The 27,787-nt window shown below is 46.9% G+C and overlaps 1 protein-coding gene and 1 long non-coding RNA gene across 3 annotated transcripts in view; one reads left to right on the top strand and one right to left on the bottom strand.

Moving 5' to 3' along the window:
* On the bottom strand, nucleotides 1-26,640 carry LOC126534285 (xaa-Arg dipeptidase-like). The gene is made up of 6 exons (XM_050181557.3): nucleotides 26,256-26,640; nucleotides 23,134-23,279; nucleotides 20,700-20,849; nucleotides 12,947-13,088; nucleotides 7,599-7,841; nucleotides 1-1,743 (listed from the first exon to the last, which is right to left on the bottom strand). The coding sequence occupies exons 1-6, from the start codon at nucleotides 26,482-26,484 to the stop codon at nucleotides 1,421-1,423; spliced, it is 1,233 nt and encodes a 410-aa protein (XP_050037514.1). The 5' UTR covers nucleotides 26,485-26,640; the 3' UTR covers nucleotides 1-1,420.
* LOC129385741 (uncharacterized) overlaps nucleotides 26,406-27,787 on the top strand; it is a 59,988-nt gene continuing 58,606 nt past the window's right edge. Inside the window, exon 1 of one of the 2 annotated variants that reach the window (XR_008613272.1) lies at nucleotides 26,406-26,495. This is a non-coding gene — a long non-coding RNA (uncharacterized lncRNA). The remainder of the gene's footprint in view (nucleotides 26,496-27,787) is intronic. The other variant, XR_011895712.1, reaches the window with a different exon arrangement.

Below are 27,787 nucleotides of genomic sequence, written 5' to 3'. Positions count from 1 at the left end.
CGACAATGAAATAGTCATTTTTTTTCAAAGCTTTAATTACTGCCACAGTTTCAAAAATGCTCGCAGGCAAGGAAGCAAACTTCAGAAACATGAACTCACGAATGAAACAGGCGACATCGGTGGCGCAGTGGCGCGGAAGGTTTAGGAGTTCCAGAAAATAAAATTTCTATAAAATTCGCCGGATACCTCATAAGAAAGCACGTATATTTATAAAGCTTCATAAACTTCGCAGCATGACAAGTGCTGCGTGAAGTTATTTTCGTCAAACGTCGGTGCGACGGTGGGACAGAGACGGTGGGAAGAACTCGCGAAGCAACTTTTCTCCTTGTTTAAACAGATGCGTCATGATCAAGTTCATCAAAATCCGTGATTTAAGGCTGCAAGTGAGACCACTGCAACTGTCAGTTTTACACAATGTTTCAACGTTTATTGCCAACAGCGCCTGTTTCTTTTTCTTTTTTTAGTTCGCCATGTGCAATAGCAATTGCATATGAAATGCGTGTATTCTGACCCCTGCTGCCCACTTAAATACTGTTTTCTTTGCGTGTAATCCCACGTGTCAGTAAGGAAATGACGCGGACCTTCGATAATTTCGGTAAGTTAACTGCGCTTCGTATTCAAATCGCCGGGAGCTGGAGAAACCGGAAAGGGGATGCGTCGCTTGCTCGTTCATAGCATGAAATGCACAGGACACGGTCATTAAATTTCCGTCAAACGTTAGGAGCATCGTTTGGGAACATACACCAGGTGTTTAAACAAGTGCACCGAGGAGCCAGAGAACTGCGGCGATAGGTTGGAGTAGCGCGCGTGGGCTCCACGCCAACCACGGCAACGACTGACTAAACAGCCAATCCCGTTCCGAAGATGAACGTGACGTGGTCCGCGGCGCGACCGCATGACGCAGCACTCTGGAGGCGAGCATTGACTACGGCAAGATTCGTCGCAGCCGTGGAGGAAGGAAATAACAGGAGGGAGCATGCCGCAACGCTATTGAAGCCAAGCCTGTCGGCCCAACACGCAATCGCACGTCAAAGTGCGTGGTTGGTTTTAGTGTTCCCGCTCTGCAGGCAGAGCCACGGCAGGGTAGCCGAACCAGCGCGCACCGAATGACATTGCTGCTGGGAACCAAACGTCTGAGTAAATCGCGATTCTTGCTCCGTGATCTCGACGCAAGAGGTCACGTGTTGGGGCACAACTGAGCAAATGTATGGGCTCCGCGGAACATTCGCCTACCAAGGCTGGATGCGTTTACGTGATGTTCCTTCCTATCTTTTTCCTTCCTCCATGGTGGCACAGCTCAACCGCGGTTTCCACGTGCAACAGCGAAGTGAACTGTACAGCGGATCGACCCGTCGGCGTGAATGCAGCTTAAAGCGGTTGCGCCAAAACATATGCGTAGCGGCTAAACAAAACTCTCATTTCATGAAAGCGCGGATTGCAGCTCTTCTTCCGGTGGTAGTTGCAGAGCGGCAAACTCCCGCTTGGCTTCGCGCAGCAGCTCGGCGTCCGTGAACAGATCGAGCGCCGTCAGTGCCAGGACCTTGGCCACCCTCAGCGTGGGAGGCTGGGAGTCCATGGCTTTGGCTACGGCGGCAAAACCTCGCGTGTGGTTCGTCGATCTCTCGGCTCCTGGGACGGCGAACAACGGGTGGATGGCGGGCACCCGGTACGACACGTTGCCGCAGTCCGTGGCACCTCCCGATGGCGGCAGGTTCTTCACGACGTCGTCCACGAAGGACACGCCTATGATAAGGAACAGGACAGAATGGCGTACGCCCCGAGGTGTTTTAGATAGATAGATAGATAGATAGATAGATAGATAGATAGATAGATAGATAGATAGATAGATAGATAGATAGATAGATAGATAGATAGATAGATAGATAGATAGATAGATAGATAGATAGATAGATAGATAGATAGATAGATAGATAGATAGATAGATAGATAGATACTCTTACGTACAGGCCCCGCGACATGTGTCATCTCGCCATTATAGTAAATGCTTACCGTTTCATTGCTTATCTCCTGAATATAATTGCAAAACAGCGACGACTACTAATCAAGAGCAGGCTACACTCGGTGTTTCTTACAGCGGAGCTGTATAAGTTTACCCTCCCGTACATTTTTTTAATGTCCGTGCCTCAGAACTTCCGCGCCCTCTATGAGGAGGCAAAGCAAACCAATAAGGCTTGTGCTTACGCCTGGCGTAGCAAGAGGAAAGCTAAGAAAACACCCAATACATAACTTCATACGATAATTACTGGAGGGAATATGGCACTAGTGTCTACGGGAGCTGCAACCGGGGTGGTTTAGTCAGCGTGGGAATTATGGGAAGTACATAGATTTGCCTAAACTTCGTCCTTCTCGTTTTAAACGACTCTTCGAATTGTAAATAATCTTCAATAATGTACTCTGTAATAAATAATCAAATAAACATTACCGAAATCATCCGCCGGCACAGAATCGCGACTATAGACAGTTTTAGTTACACGTACGTAGAGGCTTTGCGTACGTAGAGCTTCTACGTGTCAGCAGTGCGCATGCGTACAACGTAGCGGGCGCGCGCGCGTCTCACGGACGTACGTGAGATTCAATTCTTTGCGTGCGTTTCTTGCGCACGTAGACAGCTTCGCGCGGGAGTTCCGCGAGATCACGAACAAGCGATAGCGGGCCGCGCGCGCGCAGTCGGCTTGCATCGAAACGCGGCGACAGGATTGAATTGGCTACCGCCGTGTTCACATTTCCCGATAGATGTAGCTACGGGGTCCCTCTTGGCGTGCGTAGCGTACGTGTAGCTAAAAGCGTTTCAGATGGCGTGCACGTAAGGCACGTAGGCTTTTCACGTTTGCGTACGTGAAGCCTCTACGTACGTGTAACTAAAACTGTCTAATAAAACCATTACGCCACGGACGTATGCATCGACAGGCGACATAGAACGCCCTTATGAATTTTTTGTGGGCAAGCGCGTTCCAATTCGGACACTTCGACAGGTTGAGCCGCTATCAGTATCGATTGTGCGACTTCACAGAGTATTCTACAAACGCGGAAGCGAAAAGCCTCGAAATAAATATTCACAGAGTGGAAACGCTTCGATTTTTTTTAGGTGCAGCAAGTTACTCGGTGATGCGCCTATTACTTGTAAGAGAAATAACAATTCTTACTTAAATATTCAACATAATTGCGCGAATTGACTTCAAAATTGAGTTCCATTATGGCTCATATTACAATGTATTTCTTTTTCCAGGTTGCAAAGAAAGCCGGCGAAGTCTGCAAAAAGCCCTGTAACGGAGTGTTTGCGCAAGGGTATCGTGCTGCTCTCAAGCGTGTGTTCGATGAACAAGGTTAGAGGGTGCACTCACCAGTGCGCTCTAAAAACAGTTGCACCCTTTGGGGTGTAGATTTGCCACACAACAATAATCGTCATCCGTCTTGCTTGCGTTTGCTTTCTTGACAACGCTGCGCTCGTTACTTTCTTGTCGAGAATGCTCCGTCATGCTGGTAACGCGCGTGCCATTCGTGACTTGGAAGTACCGGGCTCGCAGCGTTAAAGAAAGCAAGTGCGGGAAAGATAGGTGACGATTATTGTTGTGTGGCAAATATACACCCCAAATGGTGCAACTGTTTTTAGAGTGTGCACGTTTGAGAGCAGCACGACTGCAGTGCGCAAGCGCTCCGTCACGTGTTTTTTTTTTTTTTTTTTCATATTTCGCGGGCTTTCTTTGCAACCCGGAAGAAATGAGTACGTGAGACGTATCGTACAACAAACAACTCGATCGGTGGTTTCTGAAGGGGTGCTCTACAGATTTGCGTGTCATACTTGGGGTACTCAGCCAATACTTAAAAAGTTGGTTAAATAAGCTATATAATGAACGAGTTAGGGGGAGAGCAAAAGATTGGGTGAGTTACTGGAGGCCAGTGCGAACGGTACGCGTTCGGTTTAATTCGCTTCCAACGCGCTTTTCGTTTTTTTAACATCTTGGCTCAAGTTACGTGCGACACCCTGTATGACATGCCAGGCTGTTTGTCATGTTGTAGATGCGGGTTTCATTGCTGCACTATTACACCTCTAAAGTTGATCATACCAGATCTTGCGTTCTTGATTAAGTTATTCCTCAGAATATTCAGAATGGTGGCCCCCAAACACATGTAATGAAATATAACACTCACAGCGCATGCCGTCTGTCTTGAATTTTCTGCGTCTATTTATTATTAGAATAGCAATACAATAACAGAGGCCCAACGTCAAAGCGAGCTAACTGCACTGGAGCGGCTCTTTACTGGCATTGTAGTGGACATTACATCCTTACATCATTACAGGCCCTGCGCAGTGTGGTAAATCTTGTTTAGGGCGCCAAAAATTTTAGCGCACCAAGTATATCGCGTCCGCGTTAGCCGGCCATGCCGATAGTTAGAACAGCGTCCATTGAAGTTCAAGCAGGGCGCTAAACCTTGCTGTCGCAGTCAGTGCTTCGCTCTTCGGGCGAAACTGCTTGTTCCTTTGTTTTTTGTTTTTTCAACCTCCTTGTTACATATCAGGGCAGTGCGAATCCGAAGGATTTCCCAGATGGAGTTTAGAGCAAACTCAAAGGGCAGTTTGCTCGTAATAGAAAGTATGGCGCGCCTCGTAAGACCATTGCGTTCCGTGCACGAGTAAATGTGTAGAACTAATTTTGCCCGAAGGCGGTTGTACCGAAAAAGCTGGTAATTTTTTTTCTCCCGAAAAGGACGAAGCGTTCCCAGTGACAGCAAAGTATAGCGTAGCGCTTGGAATGCTCAAACGGTGTTCTCACTAGACACCGGTGCAAAATTGCTTGGCGCGACGCACCACGCAATGTAATTTCCTGCTGGCCAGAAGGCAGAGCGCCCATGCGTCCGTCACGTGTTCCACAACGTTGGCGCGACGAAGAGCGCCGCCGGTAGCATCGCAGTCGTCGCACCTGATTGCGTCAAGCAGGATGGGGGACTATTTGTCACCGCCCCTTTTCAAACGGGATGCCAATAAGTCATCGTTGTCGTCGCCATCGTCATCTCGATGGCGCACGAAACCGAGGAAGATAGAGATTTTTGTTGGGAAAGGAGTAAAAATTGGGGTGAAGTGCAGCGCCGTAACTGAAGACACACGGGACACACGGCAAACCATTGGTGTTCTTCGGTGCCCACTAAAATCCCAGATAATTTTAGGGCCCTTTCCACTGAGACCAATGACACAGCAACACAGCTGAGCAGGAAAACTACTGTGCTTTTAGTGTACGTTAGCAAAACGCTCGTGCCGGTAACGGAACGTACAACCAATGTTCTTCTATAGTATTAAAAGGCCTTGGTACAATGCTGACCCTCGCTATCCGCCACCGAGGCGAGTATTAAAAGGCCTTGGTACAATGCTGACCCTCGCTATCCGCCACCGAGGCGATTGAGAGTAGTGTTGGTGTGATACGTCCACTACTGCTTGCCGTGATTGCAGCTAAATGACACTCCACGTTTCCGGGTGCCTCTCGCGCTAAAGCATCGCGCGCGTACTTCGCATGCGCCGTCCAGCGGAAACGCACAACGGCGGCGCCTCGGCGTCTTTCTTGCCTTGCCTACCGCGACACCGCCTTGCCTACCCCGATATTTTTTTTTTTACTTCAGCGGCTGTCACTTAGGCCAAGCTACCTGTGTGACACATCGAAAAATTCTAGCGATGCCGTTCCTGTCCATGGACGCTTGCATCGAGTGTCCGTGGTTGAGCGTCGCATTATTCAAGGTGAAGTAGGCAAGTTGCTTGCCAAGATGTTTGCTGAACCATCTTATAGCCCATGGGCGTCGCCAGTCGTCTTGGTCCAAAAAAAAAGGCACTCAAGCTCAAGTCCCCCAAATTTTGGTCGCCACCAAGTCAGACTACCTCGCCATCTCGCAAACGCTAACGGTGTGCAACCGGGCCTGAGGAACATCTCCACCATCAAGAACGTCCCTCTTCCTCAGCTCTACAAAGGGCGCTTTGTATCCTTCAACATCAGCATCCTTCAGCATCCTCCGACTACGCGCGTACTCCCGCCGCTTAGCGCAGTATTTCGCAGTCATAGCGAGACCACTTACTGCGCTTTTGAGGCAAAGTGCCCCTTTTTCATGGGGCCCGCAAGTGGCTTCCACGCTCTGGCATCTCATCAGCCTTTTCACGATTCTTCCAATTTTTACCCACTTGCACCATTGCGACTCTAACCATGTTCTTACTAATGGCTGGAATCGGCGTAACCCTATCCCAACGCCAGCATGGCCACCACTGGGTCATCGCCTACGCCAGCCGCCCCACATTAGTCGCGGAGCTCACTTATTCCATCACAGAACGCGGGTGTGTGGCCCTCGTTTGGTGACTGGGAAATCCCAACTCGAGAAAAATATCGAGAATTACCTGCCGATTTAGGTATAGAAGGTAAAAGATTCACTGACGATTATGGTACTCCCTAATGCGAAATTTGAGCGCAGCTGTGTAGGTGTTTTCATTTCGCGGCATATCGACTGGCGCGGACAGCCTCTTTCGTGCGGCGCGTTGCAAACGGAGTGAAGGGTGGCGCAAATGACTCGCTAATCTGGAGCTCGTGAGATCCTGCGCATGGGTGACGCGAAGGCACGATTCACAGCAGGCGCCCCCAACAGACCTCCCAGACGACGCGCGCCTCTCTGGCGCCATCTAGCCATCGTCGCCGTACTACGCCTTTCTTCTCACCCTTTCGCCATTTCTCCTCTTTCCCTTTCCTCCTCCCTTCTTTAGTCCCCGCTGTGATTTGCCTTCGCTTTCATCGTTTGCTGTGCTCGTTCGCTCGGTTACACCGACGCTCGCCGCAGGAACGGAACCTAAGATTCGCGCTCTGAAATAAGGAGGAGGACTGAGCTAGTGGCACGCACAACTGCGGACCGTGAGAAGACAGCGTTATGAATGAAAACAACGGGCACGACGACAACGCCTTCGGGAGCCCAAATTCTCATGCGCTTCTAATTGGCCTAATTGGTGGCTCATCTTAGTAAATGAAGAGCGCAAACGCAGAAACGGACACAGCCGGGACCAAGACATCACTCGTATTCGTCCCGTTTGTGTCCTTGTCCACCATTGCGCAGTTCACCTACTAAGATTCTGAAGCGTCTTGCAGCGCCGGAGTTGTGACTGCGCCTGTGACAAACGTCAGCTAAAATGGACAAAGCAACACTAGACAGGTGTTTACTAATATCCGTGTGCAAATTTTAGTTGTTTTCAGGACACCAGCTATAGCGCAACTTTTCCTGCTTGAGCAGTGATTGATGGATTGGTTCATCATTGACTGACTGACCGACCGACCGACCGACCGACTAACTCACTCACTCACTCACTCACTCACTCACTCACTCACTCACTCACTCACTCACTCACTCACTCACTGGTACCGGATACGAAATTTTAGCGAAGAGTGCAGTATGTCACAGGCTTCGCTACAAAAATGATTCGCCAAATCGCTAAACTAATGAAGGATGATGATACCTGATGTAAAACCTTTCAGCTACTTAACAGTTGGCTCCCAAACGCGGGGCACTCATTCGAGATTTGGCACAATCGAACGTGCTGAACACCGAACAAGTGGTTATACCGAAAGCGTGGGCGTGCTTCCGGTAGGTCTCCGCAATGGAGGTGTTGTGCACGACGTTCATGTACGATGTCTGCCTCTCGATGTCCAGGGTGCAGCCCGTGGCGTCAGCAGCCGCCTGGAAGCAAAGCTCCACCTTCCGCCGAAGCTCGACCAGCTCCTCAGTGCTCGGAGCCCGGATGCTGAAGCGCATCTCCGTGTCCTCGGGGATCACGTTCACGTACTTGCCGCCCTCAGTGATGATGCCTGCAAGGCCGAAGTGGTGAGTCTTTCAGCCCAGGCTATGAAGCCAAAAAGAAGGGTAAGAAGCGAACAGAGTACTTTTACTTCGATTTTATACCAGTTACTCGATACAAGTTTAGAATCAGTACGAGCTGTGTTCTACAGCAGCGCAATCGCCTTCCTTATGTCCGCGCCCCAGAACATATTTCCATAAAGACGTCAAAATTCTAATGCCTTTCTTTTTTTGGAAACGTAACTATAACAGCGCTAAAACACAGCAAAAAAATGTGAGGGAGCGTACACACAGCGCTGAATAACAGCCATATGGACTTATTGCAGGAATCTCGACAGTAAGGCGATACACACGTAACACTGACTTAGAACAGTATAGACGTACTGCAGGGATTTCAACTTACATGCAGCGATCCTTGCGATAAATCACATGGCTGTAAATGAGCGCCGTGTGTGTGTCTGCTTACTGTGTTCTCTGTTTCCGCGCTGTTGCAGTTCTGTTCCCAAAAATGCCGCACCTGCCAGCCTTTGTAGGCACACTCCGAAGAAGTTCTCCTCCACCACGTGAGAAACAAATGACCGTGCGTAACTGGTTGGCTCGTCTGAAATAACAAATTCCTGATACAAGTACTAATAAAAAAGTTGAAGAGGAAATAATGTGCCAGTGCATTCTCAGGCTGCCTCCGACTATAGTGAAGCAGAATGGAAGAGGAATTACATCTCTTGAGCCAGCTGCTTGACCGCGAGATTTACTTTACAGGGAAGCTCAGCCAAGCACTGCACTGATTTAATTTAGCTACGTCTATACAGCTTTAATGAGGGGCCTGTACACATTCGGTTGAGGTGTGGTGCAAAATGAAACACTCGAGCCATTGCCGAATCGCGAGACGCAACACCACCTAGATAGTTTTTTTTGGTTTGCTCACTCCGATCCGTGACGTTATACTATCGTTGCCGACCGCCATAGAATCCAATGGGGGATGCTTCCGAGTAAGCAAAATTGATTTTGACGTCACCGCTTTCGACACGCCAGCCTTGGCAATGGAAACTTCGGGCCAGGTACCGTGAGGTCATGGATCGGAGTGAACACGCCTTGTGCAATCTAGCTGGTGCTGGGGGACGCATTCCGCCTGATAGCTTTCTCGTGACATCACTTTCCTTGGACTTTGACCCGCCGTGGTTGCTCAGTGGCTACGATGTTGGGCTGCTGAGCACGAGGTCGCGGGATCGAATCCCGGCCACGGCGGCCGCATTTCGATGGGGGCGAAATGCGAAAACGCCCGTGTACTTAGATTTAGGTGCACGTTAAAGAACTCCAGGTGGTCGAAATTTCCGGAGTCCTCCACTACGACGTGCCTCATAATCAGAAAGTGGTTTTGGCACGTAAAACCCCACTATTATTTCATTCCTTGGACTTTGACTTGCTAAGCTAGCCTGCAGTGAGGCACACGCCTGACGGCAAGTCAAGCAGAAGCGAGGGCGGATCATTCAAAATACGGCTCCTATAGTCGCGGACAACCTTCTGTAGCTATGAAGGGAAAGCTACGGGCGCGTGGCTGTTGCAGATGTGTCACCGCGCCAAGTAGTCCGGCAGCGTTTGACAGTGCCTTTTGGTTGCTTAGAACTATAGCGAACTATATTCGGAACAGCCGCTGAGTCGACGCAGCTTCCACGTGCGATGGTTTCGCGTTTCCGCAGACGCGGAAGGGAAACACCGCAAAATAAGTAAGCCTTTACACTCAACGGTGACTTCTGTCTTATTTAACTGTTCCTAATAAGATGTTTACGCTTTCTCTTCTCCAGCCTAAACTGACCTGGATGAAAACGCGCGACTCCTTTCAGACGCGCACTCACTTGCTCGCGCTTTGCCTCCGTAGCTTTCCCTTCAAAGCCACTGAAAGTTGTCCGCGAGTATAGCTACTCATCGAGCCACACCACACTGTGCAGTTACACAGCAGTTTTTGGTGCGAACCTTCAACTGTGTGTGAAACTGTGCTCTCTCTCTCTCTCTCTCTTCATCCCCATACCCTCTGCCCCCAGTGCAGGCTAGCAAACCGGACGTGCGTCTGGTTAACCTCCCTGCCTTTATTATCTTCTATTTCTCTCTCTCTCTCTCTCTCTGCACTAAAGCGCAAGACGGCACGAGCGAGCGTGCGTCGATGTAGGCATGACTTGGCAAATGTTAATGCGGAGAGCTACTCCACTAGATGGCTGAGTAGCCGAGTAGCCGACGCAGGATCACAAGCACCCCATCCCTATAAGTACCAAATGGTGGACCTTATGCATGCTGCATCTACGCGTAAGAGGGCAGCATTCTGGATCAACAACTTTCTAGACTATCTCTTTTAGTGTGCGTTCATTGGAGGGCGACTTCACATTTAATAATGACCCCTTGAAGGATTCGCCCATCGCCTGTCACAAATTCCCTGGTGTGTAATGCCGGCTGAATGGAGGTTTCACGGATGGGCGGGCTATTGCGATCCTCTGTGTGAGACGTGCTTGCCTAGGCCGGTATTCATTGTCGGAGATACTGTCCCGTCCCCTTCTTGAGATTCAGCCTGACCCGGCTTTGGATGCATCAAAGTATGCGGCTGATAATAGGCGGAGGCTTTTCATTTTTCCGGGGAGGGGGGGGGGGGGTGGGGGGGCTCGACCAGCTTTCTCAGCCACCCACACACCTACACACACACACGCCTAAATATATATATATATATATATATATATATATATATATATCGCACTTGACGAAACTTCGTGTGACCTCGAAGAATTGAGCGCTGAAGTGATGGCGTTATATGCGTATATACAAGACCTCATAGTAGGAAACAGTTCAACTTCACAGCCCGAGTCCTCTCGCTGGTGTAATCTTCCTTCGCGTAATTGTCGCATACTTGTCTATCACTAATACTGCTTCGCCTTTCCGGCGAAACTGCAGCCTCTCTCTGTCTCTCTCTCTCTTTTTTTTTCTGTGAGTCTCGACATAAGCGCTGCTGCGCATGACTACTGTCCATTCTGATTTCGAGTGAATTCGCCTTCGCCTCATTTCGGTTACTGAGGGAATTATACAGTGTTCCCCGACTATCAGGCACCAAAACGTTAAAAAATAGCAGCTGCGTTACTCGAACGAAACCTAGTGCATATTGTTTCCAGTGCAGTGGAGTAGCCTCCAGTAATTATTTCGTTCCTGAAATTTAATTCGACAATTACCATTAATTATCTAACTCGAGAAGTAATGTCCTAATTATCAAAGTGTCAATGAGGCATTTGTAGGCACCTCAATATGACATCTCACTGCAGTGTTTTGAGTGACGTACTAATGGCGTACAATTTTTTCCCACTGGCAAAAAACCTCACAATGTATGAAAAATACCACATGAGTGCGCTCCCACCCGCATCATAAAGCATCGCCTTCAAATAAGCTGATTGGAAGCGACTGCATTGTCTGTCGCAAACCCGAAGAGACAGCGCAACACGTTGATAATGGTACGGAAGGAGCACTAACAGCAAATTTTCGCGGATTCTCAGCTGTTCCTTCCTCTCATTTCTACGTCACACTTGTTATCCGTGTCTCCAGGCCAACTGATCACATTGATAACAAGAGCCCCTTGATAACGCGGCTGAAGTGCCTCTCTGACCTTACACGAAATGCGAAAAGCAATGTAATAGGCATAGAACGCTTCAAAATTCCGGCTTTGCTCACACTGCATCGAAAGACTGCTCACGAAGCTATATTTTGTGCCAGAAACTTGCTGCGAACCAAAGCCAAATTAAACTGGCCCTTTATTTTTCATGAAAGTGTCACCTGCTGCAAAAACAGACAAAGAAGCGAACAACATGTAGAAAAAAAGGCAAAACCGATGCGTTCAAGAAAGTGAATATACCACTTCTAAACGAGCCGAATTGGCAATAGGGACGCCTGCACACAAAACAAACAAAAAATACATCAGATATCAGGGTGCCCTTGCTATCTATGAATTCGTAAGCGCCATTGAACACCAGCTACTGCCTAGAGGATGTGTTCCAACAGGTCTGTCTCCTTCTGCAGTTACGCAGTTGACTATCCAGCTGACCGGGCTGCAACAAGGCGCCCAGAGTTTCCGACACGTGCGAGCGAGCAGCTGCGGCGGTCTTCTTTTTTTATGTCTGCATCACTGAATGGTATGTTATACTTAGGTAGGCTACCATAATTGGTCTTTTCGTATCTGTCACTGATATGCTCTGCGATTTCTGAAGTTCGAGAGTAGGTGATCTTGGGCATTACTGTGCGTTTACAGTTTTATTAACTATCCACAACGGGCATTTACTTGCCTTCGGCTCTCGGTCCAGCTGTTGTGCAAATGACTCTATTCTTTACCTACACCTAAACTAAATAAAAGGAAGAATGCGAATCTCAGCGACATCTGTATTGTACGTTCTTCTGAGCACTGCGGTCACGCGCGCTTAACCTAACGACTGAACATCTTGTGCATTTTCCCGCAAAATCATATTTAAGGACTGGCCCGTCTCTGCAGCCCCGAATGAATAGTTTCTACTGGCCGTCCGCGAGCTGGCTGCGAAGCGGCCTTCGATTCAAGCGAAGTCTCATGTTCAGTCGGGCTCTCATGCAATGAGTGACTGCGACTCATCTATAGCGTCTAAAGCGTAAATGACTCAGAAGCTCCAACGCAACCTTCACTTAGTTCTTGTCCACTAAGAAAAGAGCTGTAAGACGCGAGGATGTCTCGGATGGCTTGTATTTGGGAAGCACAATGGTCTCAAGTTGTCGCTACTAACGCTCTTGTTGACGAAGCGTGCGTGCTCTGCAGTCACCCTGCTCATCGCGATAAGGAACGCTCCGTGCTACCCAATGAGGTTGCGTTTTCAATTCTCCTTGGTCTTCTTTTCTTTATTGTTTGCAAGAAAAAAAATGGGAATACCATCCTTATTGGGCGTTATTGTGGAAAGGGAACGTCAGTGAGGCACGCGAAGAGGCGCAATAATATCAGCAACGACCACTCCACTAACGTGTGGCCTTTTAGTGGAACAAGGGATGCAGAAAATGCACGCAGCGCGCAGCCTCTAAGCCACTCGGTCAGGCAGTCGTGGCTAAGCGAACGAGCGCTTCACTGTGCACACACCCTGAATCCTCGTGGTGGGCTTCAGACGCTGTCGGAGGAGGCTGACATTGACGTAGGCTGCGACGGCGGCGTCTAAAGCGTTCAGTCCTTCCCAGGGCGTCGCACCTGCATGAGCTGCTTTGCCTTTGAAGCGCAGTGCCAGCTGCAGCAGAGTAAAAGAAAAGGAAGAGTTGAGAACGAAGACTTTGTGGCAATTATATTGGCCTTTAGATAACTGGGTCCTCCGAAATGTAAAGCAACGTTTAATACTGACACTCCTCTTACTTTGTACGCATTTAACTTCTATGCAAAGCGGTTGCGTAAGTTGTCCCGACTTTTCGGAAGCTCTGCGGTACACCTTTCTTTCGTTCGCAATCCGTTTTAATCACTTCACCCTATTATTTTTCCTAACACGTTGGTGCTGTTACTGATGGCCTGAGGTTATTTGCGCTCAGTCGCTGATATCAGAAGTTCATGTTATTCTGGGTGCCCAATTTCTCCGCGTTCCAATTCGTTACACCTTAAGTTGAGGTTGTATAATAATCTTCCAAACCATGCAAAATATCTACCATCGCGTATTTCTGGAGATCTCCTTCAAGAGATACCTGTTGAATTTCCTAATCGCTCGGTTATTTCTAGGCACGCAACTCAAAGTGCATAAAAGGCACGATTCTGCATCCTTTCCACTCAGCTTAGGGGCTCTTTCGCTCCCTGTCTGTCTGATTACACCCCCATATTTATGGCAGGATGTCTGGCAGTTATCTCGGCCATCGAAAATTTTAGACCTCAGAAATAATTATTACAGATGCTCTTTCGGATTGCTCACATTTACCTTTTGCTAAGCTGTCGCATCTGCTGAATATATTTTTGACACTTGTTCCGTCCAGTTTGTCTGAAGTCCGCTTTGTTTGAGTAGCCGTGCAATGTGGAATCCTGTTAAATGAGTCCGCTGACTCGCTCGCATCCTCGTCACTAAATGGTTCGGTTTTAAATGTTCTTCCAATGTTTTCTTCTTTTATTACAGGAGCTTGATTTAAACGTCTTTTGTTTCTGAAATATAATAAATTATCTGCGATTTCCTCTGATGATTTCTGACACCTACAGTTCCCGTGGAACACGAGCGAAACCCTTTCACGACAACCAACCTTCCACTGTAGTGTGCCACGCCTAAATGTTTACGTTCATATATCTAGTTTCTCTATAGCTAACATCTCCCCTTTTTGTAGCAAACTAGAGGCAATTGATGATTTACTTCTTTCGGGCTGCCGCTTTTCTTCCCTCCGCAAAATGTTTCGTGTACGTTTGATTGGCGATCTGGGTTTAATTCTAACGACATCAGACCTGTTGTCCCTTCGTGCCTTTCAGTTAGGCATGAGCCACGGGTCTAGTATAACTGCTCTGCATAGATTCGTTAAGGTGTCTGGAGGTTTACGCTCCTAGAGGTGCCGACGGTAGGCTAATTTATTTATTTATTTACTTCCTTTTTTGTGATTTGGGCCCATCAGTTCTTTTTTTGTGTGCATCAAGTTTCATTTGTCATTGTTTCCTTTTTTTTGCCCTTTAGTCATTCGTTGTGTGCTCTTTTCATTATCTCCAGTGTGGCCGATCCAATTCATGGGTATGGACCAGGACTTGAGGCCACAAGAACAACAATAACAACTTCCTGCCTGAACAATATGCTTTAGCTCGGACTTCACTATTCCGATGCATAAAAGAGCGCAGAAAAGGCAGTCGGCGCACTTACTCCAAAGACATTGCTTCTTTTTAAAAGACATGACAAAACTCTAGCAAATGACAGTCACAGAAATTCAATGAGAATTTCAATGCATATGCTAAAAGTTGACCAAAATCGGGAAGCTTGTAACGGAAACTTGACCACCTTGGATCTCTGCAACAGAACCAGCTAGTTTGTCAACAAACACCGGTCGATGTGCGTTCCTATCGCTACGGAAAAGGAGGCTAATGAAGTGCGAGAACGCAGAAGCCTCTTCCGGGCCTCATGGAAAGGGCATGTCTTGCCTCAAAGGCTCATAAGTGACCTCGCTATGTGCGCAAAATTCTTTATGAAGCGGCGGAAGTATGAGCGTAGTCCTATAAAGCTGCGGACATTATTTGCAGATCTATAAACAGGGAACTTCTTGACTGCGCAGATTTTTCCCTGGTTTCGTTGTTCGCCATTAGCGCCTTCGAGATGGCCAGGTACTGTGATTTGGCGGGAGCCAAAATTACATTTGGACGAGTTTGGCTGCAGTCCGGCCCGACGAAAAACGTCGAGGACGGCTGAGAGGCACTTTATGTGGGCCTCGAAAGTTGATGAAAAAACGATGACGTCGCTAAAGTAGCATGAACATGTGTAGTGCGGAGTGGACATTTGAAGCCTCTGAGCAGAGAGTCCATCATGCTCTCAAAGGAGGCTGGAGCGTTACAAAGTGCGAACGACATGACCTTGAATTGGTAAAAGACACCATGTGGAACAAATGCCGTCTTTTCACAATCCATATTGTCCACAGCAATCTGCCAGTACCTGGAGCGTAAGTCGATGGAGGAGAAATCGCGGTACCATGCAGAGAATCAAGAGCATCATTGATGTGTGGCAATTGTACACGCCATTCTTAGTAATTCTGTTAAAATGGAGCTTTAGCTCGGGCCCAAATCCGACGCGGCCTGTTCAAATACATGTAAAGCGCAAAAACGCTTTTCCGAGATAACCCCTGCACCAATTTTAAAGAAATTTATTGCATTTGAGAGAGAACGTTAAATTCTAGTGACCGTTGGAAGCGGAATTTCGATATAGGGCCTGAATTTTGCGTTTAAAATTTTCAAAAATCCAAATTTTCGAAAAAGTAGGAGCACAATGTTTACAAATTAATAGTTCTCCGTCAAGAACAAATATTACGTTTCTGTAAACTGCATTTATTAGATAATTCAAAGTGGACAAATTCGATATGTCAATTCATATATTACGTTAATTCATAACGTTGTATACAAAGGCTCTGCAAAAGCAGTATTTACAGATTGCTAACAGATTGCATGTACTATGAGATGCAATACACAGAATTGTGATATAATTCTTCATTGATTAGTTACGCAGTTGTAAACTTGATAGTTTAGTATTCTAAATATTTGCGATTTTTTCCAATCTCTAGAAAAATATTTACGGCCTTAATCAAAAATTCGAAACCAACAGTCCCTGGATTTTAGGTTTTTCTTTCAAATGTAACAAACCTCGTCAAGTTTTTTGAAGTGGTTGCCGAGAAAAGGTTATTCTCCTTTGACATGTATTTAGATAGGAGCACCGGAACTAAAGCTTCCTCTTCAGGTCCGATAATCCACACAGTATAGCCATGTGCCGTTTTTTTTCTTGTTTTCTTTTTACCAGCACGACAAGTGATGCCCAGCTACTGAAAGATTGTTCGATGATGTTCTTCGCGAGCAGCTAGTCAACTTCACTTCGAATAATCTCACGCTCACGAGTGGACACCCGATGTGGGCAACGATAAATAGCAAGCGCATCGCCGGTATTTGTGAAATGAGTCACGCCTGTGGCTTGGCCCAAGGGACGGCCCCTAATGTCGAAAATGTCAAGGTAGGAAAGCAGAATGAGGTTGAGTCTGCTGAGGTGTTAGGTCAGAAGCGATCATCGACTTAATGGCGCTATCAGGGCAAGAATCGGACTGCTGACTAGCCAGGGACGTCACGTTTATCATCTGCTGTTGACGACCTGATGTTGTCATCCCTGACAATATAGTAAAATTTGGAATTTCACTGGTGAGATTCCAGAGGACTGGAAATTGGCATGTGTGGTACCCGTATATAAAACAGGCGATAAAAACGAACTGAAGAACTGGCATATATGCCTTACGGCTGTCGTATGCAAACTACTTGAAGACGTCCTCTTTTCTCAAATAACAAGATACACCACTAGTAACGACATCCTGTTTGCCAACCAGCATGGTTTTCAGTGAGGCCGGTAGTGTGCGTACCAGCTTTTAGAACTAACTACAGACATTCACCACAATATCTATGAACTTACACACACTGACACCGTATTTGAAGATTTTACTAAAGCTTTTGATGATGATGATGATGATGATTGGAGTTTATTGGCGCAATGGCCAGAAGTGGCCAAAGAGCGCCAAGGACTAAAACTTTTTGATCGTGTGCCCGATAACCATTTAACATACAAGTTGAAACGGATCAATGCTGACAAACAAGTAATGAAGTAAGTCGAAGACTACTTAAGCAGCAGGCGACAAGCCGTTGGAATTATTGACGTCCGTTTGTCATTTCAACTTATTTAGTCCGGTGCATGCCTCAAGTTCAGTTTTGGAACCTACTCTACTTTCAATCTACGTAAACAATATTCATGAGGATATAGATTCAGAAATACGGCTATATGACGACAACTGCGTTTTGTATTGCCCCGTAAAAAGCTAATATTGATTCTGATAAATTACCAAATGATTCAAACACGATTCAAAGATCGGGTTCAGAGAGAGCGAAAGATGCAAGTGAGAAAAAGGCAGAGAGGTTAACCAACGTTAAAGCCTCCGCTTTGCTACCCTGAACTAGGGGAAGGGAAAGGGGAAGTACAGACGGAAAGAAGAGCGGGGACAAAAAGAAAGGCGGGACAAAATGCTCGGACGGGATGGGATAATTATACTCTTTCGAATAGGCCACTGCCACGTCAAAAGGCCAACAAAGCCTTGACCGACTTTCGGTGCGACGACAGTTCACGTCGGTATTCCAAGACTGTCTGTTCTGTAAGTAACCTGTCGTCAAGAATTGTAATTAAGTGTAAGTAGCAGAGCTGACCTTATGAGATTTACCAATCACAGTGAAATTATTGATGCACGAATACAAACTAAATGGTTAAACTTTAGAAACCTGGGACTGCTTTAAATATTTGGGCGTCCATCATTCTCCTATTTTGTCCTGTCATTATCATGTAAATTGTACTGTCTTCGACGTGCAAAACCCTTAGCTTCAGTCATCGTACGTTTCATAATGCTAACAGTGATACAAAACTTGTCGCGAACGCTGCCGTACTTCGCCCAAAACTTGAGCGTGCCTCATTTATCTCACGACCACATAAGGCGCAATTTATTGACAAATTCGAATCATTACAGAACATGGCAGAGGCCGCTTTATTTCAGGCAACAATTCCCGATTTCGAAGTACCACCAAAATAGAAAATGGCATTGGCCTCACCCACTGCAGACTAGAAGGAAGGTACGTTGGTCAACTTTCTTCCGCCAGTTTTATGCCCACCCTGACTCCTCCTCACAGGTACACATCTTGTCCGCCGAAAAGAAATTCCTACGACTTGATAATGACTGTAAGGTTGAACCTCCATTTGCCAGTACGAACTTCGTAAGTTTTTATTCCTTCACTTAGCCATTTCGGAATCTAAAAGTCTTCCTAAACATATAGCCGAAATAACTGACCATAAAACATTCCAAAGTTAACTTCATGAAACTTTAGGAAATAAAGAAATTCACTATATTCATATTAGTGCACTTGCACTTTCATTAACACACCAGAAAATTGTTGAAACCTTTCTGTGATTTCTAGCTGTAATATTGTTGTGAATTGCTGTAATACTCTCATTCAAGCATTCCTCCGGTAAATGATTGCGACTAATTCAGCTCGATGTTGGCATCTATCTCATTCTTGCTTTTGTTAATACAGATTGCATATCAGATGCCGTTTTAATGTTCCACTTACACATATGTTTGTTAACACTTTTGTTTATCAATTCTTGTCTTCCCCCCCTCCCCTCCCCCCCCCATCACTAGTAATGCCCAAATCTGCTTTTCAGGTACATAAATGCAAAAAAGAATTATCGTTCATCATGCGGCTGGTGCGTATGGAGGCATGGGAAGGACCGGGAGGGACTGTGTGGATTGGAAGAAGGAGGGTGCGTGGTTCGAATCTGCGGCCGCGCTCACCGTGACGTAGTCGCCCCAACTGTCCTCGATAGAGCTATACACCATTGCAAACTGTGGCCGACGAGAGAGGCGACATGTTATAGCTTAACGAAGCGGAAGCCTGACGTGCTCATTCAGATTACTTGGGAGAAAAATTAAATAAAATTGAATACAAGAGAATTAGGCAACGAGTAAACATAAACAATAGGTGGGAAAAAGAAGTAATACGATCATAGATATTTGATTTCAAAATCAAGGCGTAGGTGACCACTGAAGCTGAGACTGTTGATCAAGTAATCACAGCGCTGTACAAGTCGCACGTGGTTTTACATGATGCCAGTCGGCACGAATAGCACAGTCACAGCGTTTCTTGCTCGTGACACTTCCTCTGGTGGCGTTACCTGACTCAGTCAGTTGGTGTCTTTCGCGTTCATTCCTCCATCTGGACGACCCGGAACCGAGACAACGGCACTTCGGCGACTGTGGGTCGGCGTAGCTTTTGGAAAATCATTTGCTTTCCGCATCAAAATGGCTGGCAGTGGTGATTGTGACGAATGCGGCAGCGAGGAAACTGTAAATTTCATCTTAGTGGCTGTCCTCGCTACAGCGCACACAGGCAATCGCTCGCGTCTGCGTTGACCCGTATATCGACCAGCGTCCGCTATCTGAGTGGATCATCCTGAAATTCCGGCCGTTACGCTTGTGACACGAGAAGTCGGTCGAGGCCCATTGACGTTTTTACGTTCGAGCGGACTATACACTAAACGGAATCCTGGATTTGGACGTGCGAAGATCAAGATCTGATAACGAGGCGATGGGAGACCGTAGTCGGACACTCCGGGATGATTTTGAACACATTGGGTTGTTTAGCACCTAGCCGGAAGTACACGAGCGTTTTTTTCTTTTTTTTTTTTTTACGTTCCACTCCAATTTAATTACGGCTGCCGCGGCGGTGATCGAAACAGCGCCCGCAAGCTCGACAGCGAAATATGATAGGCACAGGGCTACCGCACCAAGTCCCCGGTATGTTTGAAGGGCTTCAGAACTCCCGAACGCAATTTCGCTGTCTTTGATGTATGCGTTTCTGATATTGGTACAAGTTTATTCATCATCATCATCATCATCATCATCATCATCATCATCATCATCATCATCATCATCATCATCAGCCTGTTTTATGTCCACTGCAGGACGAAGGCCTCTCTTGCGATCTCCAAATACCCCTGTCTTGCGCCAACAGATTCCAACTAGCGCCCGCGAATTTCCTAATTTCATCGCTCCACCTAGTCTTCTCCCGTCCTCGACTGCGTTTCCCTTCTCGTGGTACCCATTCTGTAACCCTAATGGTCCAACGGTTATGTATCCGGCGCATTACATGACCTGCCCAGCTCCATTTTTTTATATTGATGTCAATTAGAATATCGTCTATACCCGTTTGCCCTCTGATCCAAACCGCTCTCTTTCTGTCTCTTAAAGTTATGCCTAGCATTCTTCGTTCCATCGCTCCTTGCGCGGTCCTTAACTTGTTCTCAAGCTGCTTTGTCAGTCTCCAAGTCTCTGCCTCATATGTCAGCACCGGTAAAATGCCCTGACTGTACACGTTCTATTTCAATGATCATGGCCATCTTCCAGTCAGAAGCTGACAATGTCTGCCGTATGCGATCCAACATATTTTTATTCTTTTGTGAATTTCATTCTCATGACCAGGGTTCCCTGTAATGAACTGACCTAGGTAAACGTACTCCTAAATTTCCTAAACGCGCACGCAACAAACATTTCTTTGTCTTAGGGTGCCCTGATGGGCACGTGCTCGTAGATGGGACGCGCCTGCGCAACACACCTACCTGCTGGGTCGCAGCGTAGTCGATCATCAGGATGTCCTGTGGACACGGGTGCGCCATGAGTGCGGCGTCGACACCCTCCAGGGCTCCCTTTCGTGCCAGCAGCTCCTTACCGCCGCCACTTTCCTCCGCAGGCGTGCCCAGCACGACGAGCTGTCGATAGGTTCGCGTATTTAGAAGGTTGAAGCATATTTAACTTGCTCCGCTGCAGCCAAAGACGGAAATTCGTGGTTGCGGTCTCTTGACAGCGATATCAATTATTCGGCTGTAGAACGGAGCCTAAAGAGCAGCGCTATGGGTTGCGTCTGATAAAATATGTGACTTGAATACGTTAGTGACTTGAAAGCAATTCTTTTTGTCTGTTTGTAAAGCTAATAGCCTTCCTCGGCTCTTTGGCTCGTTTTCGTGATCGGCGGTTTTTAAGTTGCCCGCCGACACTACGGCATCGATGAAAAGGGCACGTGCTGTTTATTTGCTGGGCACACAAGCCTTTGTATGACCTTTGGAGCGAGCGTGATTTTCAAAAGCCCATGAGTTCGAAATACAATATTTGCAGTGGTTTAATGAGTATTCCATTGAATTTTAAAACATCCGAATTCTATTCTGGAAGTGGCGAAAAAAACAAAGGGGGGAGGGGGTGGGGGTAACGGGCGACAGTGAGAATGCGGAACTCTGCTGTGGTGTACAGACACCCTTTCCTAACTTCGCCTGCAGTTGTGCGTGTAGGCGCAGTAACCATGCTTTGCCGGCGCCTGCTATCGGGTGAGTGCTATGGGCCCTCAGAAGGTTTAGATAGTTTAGATTTTGTGACGTCAGCACTCGGAAAAGACGACCCACCGTCCACCTCTTAATTGCGACGGCTGCAAGAGTGGGCTCCGCACCGCTGCAGACGGGGCTGGTTGAGCGTTCTAGTCTCTACTGAATTACGCAATGAACCAACAAGCGCCGCCTGAATGTCCTCTCTGCGAAATACATGCATATCCAACCGCTCTAATACTGCGAGTAGCTTTCCACAAGCGTGCGCCTACGTGCTTACATGGACAATCATGGTCGATGCTGTGTGCACAATTTTCTTTTTAAGGCGAAGATTTCTTTTTTTCTGTTCGCCTGGTGACTGCGGATGAGTTCAGTCGGTGAAAAAAGAGAAGGTTAATAAGTTGAGTAATTTGTTCTCTTAGTATTCAACGTAATCAACACGAGGGCCAGCTGCTGAATTATTTTGGCTCTCTAAAGCTCATTCTACGTGTATTAATAAATCAATAAACGTGCTTTCTTTGATTATTGTTATTTGACACAACAAGCGATTCCGCAGCCAATATACAGGGCGTCCCAGCTAACGTTAGCCAAGCTCTTAAAAATGAAACATAATATATACCGGGACGCAACTAATCCTATTTGGTCAGCAGTGGTGTGCCACACTAATTATAATTTTGTTTCACAATCAGATCGTTGATAAGATTAATTAACGACTTTTTTGAATTTCCGAGCAGACGGCGCGAGTTTAGATACAAAAGTAATAATTGCGTTTCAACAAACCCCATTCAGTTGTTTTCAGTGTGCTATGTCTCGCGTAATTATTTCTTTCCGTGTCATAAATACAACGCACGAAATATGCAAATAGACCAGCGTTCCCAGTCGTTGCTCGGAAGAACTAACTCTGCTCCATGCCTTTCTTCTCTTGCTCGGTGGCGCTGCGCCCTGCGTTGGCTTCGCGTTTCACGAGGTAAAGTTTTTAGTTCGCACTTTGCTGTGCCCAACACCGATACCGATGCCTCGCCTCTTCCACGTGACCGCCGAGCCAAGCATTGGACAGAGTTGCGTCTTCCGAGTAACGCCTGGCATCGCTGCTGTCCTGCCTCCTGCTGGCGCTGAGCCGTGCACCCGCAAGGGTTGCAGAAGATGGCGCCAGCCTTTCCTCCTTTCCCTACAACAACCACTTCTCTCTGGCATCGCTGGTGTCGAGGCACGCGAACGCATAATCCTTCGGCTGTTTTCATCTTTCGCGTGTTTTCCTTATTACGCGGGAAAAAATAATTGCGCGGTACGTAACACACTGGAAACAATTGGATCGGTTTTGTTAAAACGCAATTATTACTTTAATATCTAAATTCGCGCACACAATTCAGTAATTAAAGAGTGCGTTGATTAATCTAATTTCCTTATCGGCAGCTCGGTTATGAAAGAAAAAAAAGGATCCTCCTGGCGCGGTACGTCGCTGCTGACGTAATACCATCAGTCGCGTACTCGTACATTCTATCGTTTTTTTACAAGCCTGGCTAGCGTTAGCTTGGACACCCCGTAGGCCACGACAATTACTTCTGCACTTTGCCGCCACCACTTTCCCACTTCGACACGCGATTTCACGCTTTGCCAGGACACCGAGTTTCATTCATTTTCGGCCACCCATCCCTCGTCACGACGACGAGCGTTCTCGTACTTTGCCGCGAATGTCCTCGTGGTTCTTCATGGCCTCGCTCACAGCTAGCGCAGCGCCCACGGAGGCCTCGGCGATCAGGTTGTGGCCGCAGGCGTGGCCGATATCGGGCAGCGCGTCGTACTCGCACAGCAAGGCCACGCAGGGTCCTGCGTAAAGATAACATGCCGCAAAACGCACGATAAAACGGGGGAGGGCCCTCAGCGCAATGGGTCACCGTATTCGGCGATAGCACTGACGAATCGTTCGGTTAGCCTGCACCTCTTGAACCGTTTTAGAAGATGATAGCAGCTCTATTTGTTTCCTGATTACCGCCAATCTACTGTCGAGAGCTTACCTTGAAGTGTGGCAATAAAAAAAATAGCGATATCGCAAGGACGCATTACACGTAATATCTCCTGAACAACCGTGATCTGTTTCTTGAGTTGGCGACCTGATATTACGTATGTGATATTGCGTGTATTGTGTATTTGGCAAAGATAACATTCCATGAAACGCGGGAGACGACACGCATCGCGATGGGTCAGCGTATTCAGCGATAACAGTGACGATTCATTCGGTTCGCCTGAAACTCTTCAACTGGTTCTGAATATAGCGAGCACGTTTATTTATTTCACGAGTACTGTCAATCTCTTGTCGAGAGCATAGCCGGGAGTGGAGACACAAAAAGATAACATGGTAGAGACGTATCAAACAAAAGCAGCTCAAGAAAAGAAAAAGGGTCGGTGACCGCATGAGGTGAGAAACGCAGATTCCAGACAAAAGCTGCGACATTCGCGATAACGAAGCCGGAGCTTCGCATGACACAGAACAAGTGACGACGGCTGTCGGAGTATGCTTAGGAAGCTGTAATGACGATGCGATCTGCAATATAGCTTAGCCGGCTTAGCCTCAGAACTGTGTACCTGCGTGGAGATTAACACACAAGGCGTAAATCGCGTCTGGGCAAGCCATTCCTTCGGGGAAAACCCATAAGCTTGAACGGGCGCGCTTTCACTTATACGAATTAGTATATAGCTTACTACATTGGCTATGTAAAGAAGAAAGAAAGAGCAGGAACTTGCTAAAGCACTCCGTTTTACAGTAGCGTTCTGAAATATCTAAATTCTTATTATCGGAGCTGGTAGTGCGGCGAATGACGAGATGTGCGCACTTGCTCCTCTCTTCATATAACCGGCTTACAAGACGGAATGATTTGTTGTGTCAGTATCAGGAGCATCGGCTTTCTGCACACCACAAGAGCCACAGTACGTTAAGTGTTGTGTCTTCCCTTATTCTTCTGCCTCATTCCTTCGAGACATTGCCTTAACTGACCAGCTCTAGCCTATTTAAGCTATAACGCTATCTTTGTTTCGATTATACAGTGCTCGGGGATCGAAACGCGACACTCGGACCTCGACGCGGCCGGCGCCCTTTTTTTTACTTTTTATTTTTTGTCTCCGGTGGGCGCCTGGTGATCTCTGAGACGCCGAATACCTTTTTTTTTTTTTGTTACATTGCATCACGGACGCTCTCCCTTTCGTCATTTGCGAAAAAAATGCATCAGCTTGGTCGCCCCGTCCTCGTCATAGGTCCGTTCCAGTTCTCCTCGATCCATTCTCCGACTGGAGAATGGATCGCAACAGGACTGCAACACATAACGGACTGCAACACATAACAATATTAAGTATTATGAGAAGAATAAAGTGTCAAAGCTGCAATGTACTTGGCTTATGACGAACGCTTATGAAGTTCTCTGAATTTATTTTGACCACCCGGGTAAAGTTCGCATAGGAACATGTTTGCCACCCACCACCATCGAAGTGCGGCCGCCGATATCGGGAACCGAATGCATCACCTCGTGAAACTTTTAGGAAGCGCCATTTCTTTATTTTGCGACGACTCATTCATTCAGCCACTCAAGTAATCACTACTTTAGGAGAACAAGCGGAGGCTGCCTAGTGTTCCCACGATTCGTGCTCTCAATGTTAAGCGAATGCCAATAATAGGCTCCACTCTAAGCAACGTCTGTAAATGAAGAGGAAGAAAACAATGTTTTACATCTTTGTCGTTCTTATCTTCAGGTATGCAAGAAGACAGGCTCCATCGCGAAGCGTTTCACATGTTGCACTGCGAAATCATCAAGATATAAGAAAGACGCTCAAAGTACTAGATCTTTGACGCCCTATTCCGCGTAAAATATAACAGACATGTGATGAAGGTCACAGAAAGGGCCTTCAAAACGTGTCGTGTTTTATGGAAGGCGGCGTTGTGTGGCCTGCGACTGCCCGTGAGCGGCTTAGTTTAGCTGTTCCTTCTTAGTAAAGAGCAACATTGAACATTTCCCCCCTAGGTTGGTGCGTATAAGTTAGCCAAACGCTGCGCAATGTGTCGGTAATTTTGTTCTGCTGAGACAAATTGCAGAGCCCCTGTAAAAAAAAAAAATCAGAAAAAAAACGCGTCGTTAAGCTTGTAAAAGCGTTAGCAGAAAATTTCGTTAAGTGAGAATACACGACACCTGGGCACGTTTTTCCCAACACTTCTGGATTTTTGTTTCTTGGAGTGTAGCATTTTGTTATTCTTCAGTTTTTTTTCTGTTCGGCGAGCGTAGTGTAAACCTCGGACGCGCTGCCTTTGGGGGGAGCAGGCTCAAATGAGAAGGTTCGAATTGTGGGGCTCAACGTCCCGAACCTGCAGAAATTGGATATGATGGACACCATAGTGAAGGGACCCGGAACGTTTCGGACCATCCTTGATTTCTTTACCGTGCCCGTGAGTCTGAGTAAACGAGCATTCTCGCATTTCGCCCCCATCGAAATACGGACGCTGCGACCTGCTATTGATCAGTCGACATCGTTCGCAGCAGCAAAATGCCATAGCCACTTATCCACCACGGCGGGCTCGCTCAAATAAGCGCGGAAATGTAATAAATATGTCATATAAAATAAAAATGACGGGGCTTTCGTTTTCTTTTGCCTTCCCACAGTTTTACTAACACACACAAATAGGTACCAAAGTTGGGGATTATGGAGGCGCATTCACATTAAATATTGAAGTGCATATGCTCGGTTAATAACATGCAAGAGAAAAAAATTTCAATCACATATGCACGCAAGCGGAGACGGAAGCTCCTATGTCGCTCCTACCTTCTGTCCCTCCAGGAGCGTCGAATTCCGCTCTGAAAGCCGTGTCCAGGAGGTAGCGACGCGTCACATTGAAGCCGCGTCGTTCCAGAAAGTCGGCGAGCCAGTCGTGGCATTGGACCTCGTCGAATGCGAGCTCCGGATGCTCCCAGACGAAGCGACTCAATTCCGAAAGATCCTGCGAGTTTGCCTCGACGACGTTGTTCACAAGCTCCTTGAGGTCCCTGGCCATCTCGTCTCGAGGTAAGGCGAGACTCCACCACGTGTCACCTGTGGGCACTTAGGAGTCGGTAAGCTATATATATACGTGACAGGTTGAATCGAAATCTTTTGTTCTGAGCGAGAACCTCAGTTGCTTTGCTTAGTTATCGCAGCCCTTCTGCATTTGTTGCTTATAGCAGCGGGAACAAAGTCCTGTACAAGCTGTGTGGAAGGGAAAGATCTTTGAGTGCAGATGAGAGGTCTTATCTGACCATATCTTTTAGGCAGCGTTTCCACGTAAGGGAGCTCAGCAGTGCGACGCGTAAGTGTGCTGCTTCGGAGCGCCTATTTTGAGTTTCTTACGTTGCATTGTTGCAAACGGTGCTATTTGCTTCGTGTTTTTTTTTTTTAATGCAGGAGCACGAATGTAGGCTATGTTTGAGTCACCAAATTGAAAATCCCAGATTTGTTACTCAAGCAACAATCAAAAAGAAAGCGCACTTTACACACACGAGCGCGAGCACACAAAGAGGGCCTCTATCAATCAATCAACCAATCAATCATTCAAAACGAAACTTTATTACATGATTAGGAAAAGTTGATACAGAAATATTTCGACTGATAGCCGAAATGGCGAGAGACGAGTCCAATACAAAAATGGTTAGCGATTTTGTACAACTGTTACGGGTATTAAAACGGATAGTTGCTGTGCATAGGTACTAATTAGCAATCAGCTCTAATTTTACAAGATGAACAAGCACATAATGATATACATCACTGACAAAACACATACAAAAAAGAAAAAAGAATAAGCTAATGAAGGGTAGTACACGAAAGAAAAAATACATTAGCAAAAGGTCAAGACTATTCTTGATTAGACAGGAAGTAGCGCTTACATGTTATGTCAAAATTTGTTGCAAGTTTTATTTCAAGAGGTAAGTCATTCCACATCATAGCACCGGAAAATCGCTAGCACACCACACCAGCACTGAAAGTACCTAGAGAATGGTCGCTGATCACATTGGAGTGAAAGAATCCACGCAGGTCCTTTCATATATACATATACACGGACAACACGGTCCCGACATTAAATGTTCGTTAAAAAAGAAGCGCAATGCAGAAAAGGGAGAACGCGTTATGTCACTTATGGGCAGTCCAGAAGACCAGCGTCTAGCAAAAAATCGAGGCATGGCCATGGTCCAAGCACTTTGCTCACTGTGAGAGGACGTGTGTCAAGGATGATGGAGTAGACAGGTATAAGAACCCACTCTCGGTAATAGCGAGGACATTCTATGATAATATGCTCCACTGAAGCGTCGGAGTTCGCACAGAAA

The sequence above is a fragment of the Dermacentor andersoni genome, chromosome 7 (genome assembly GCF_023375885.2).
Source record: "Dermacentor andersoni chromosome 7, qqDerAnde1_hic_scaffold, whole genome shotgun sequence".
In the NCBI taxonomy this organism is placed as follows: Eukaryota; Metazoa; Arthropoda; class Arachnida; order Ixodida; family Ixodidae; genus Dermacentor; species Dermacentor andersoni.
The sequence above is the reverse complement of the archived record's forward strand: the minus strand, read 5'-3'. Positions and strand labels throughout refer to the sequence as shown.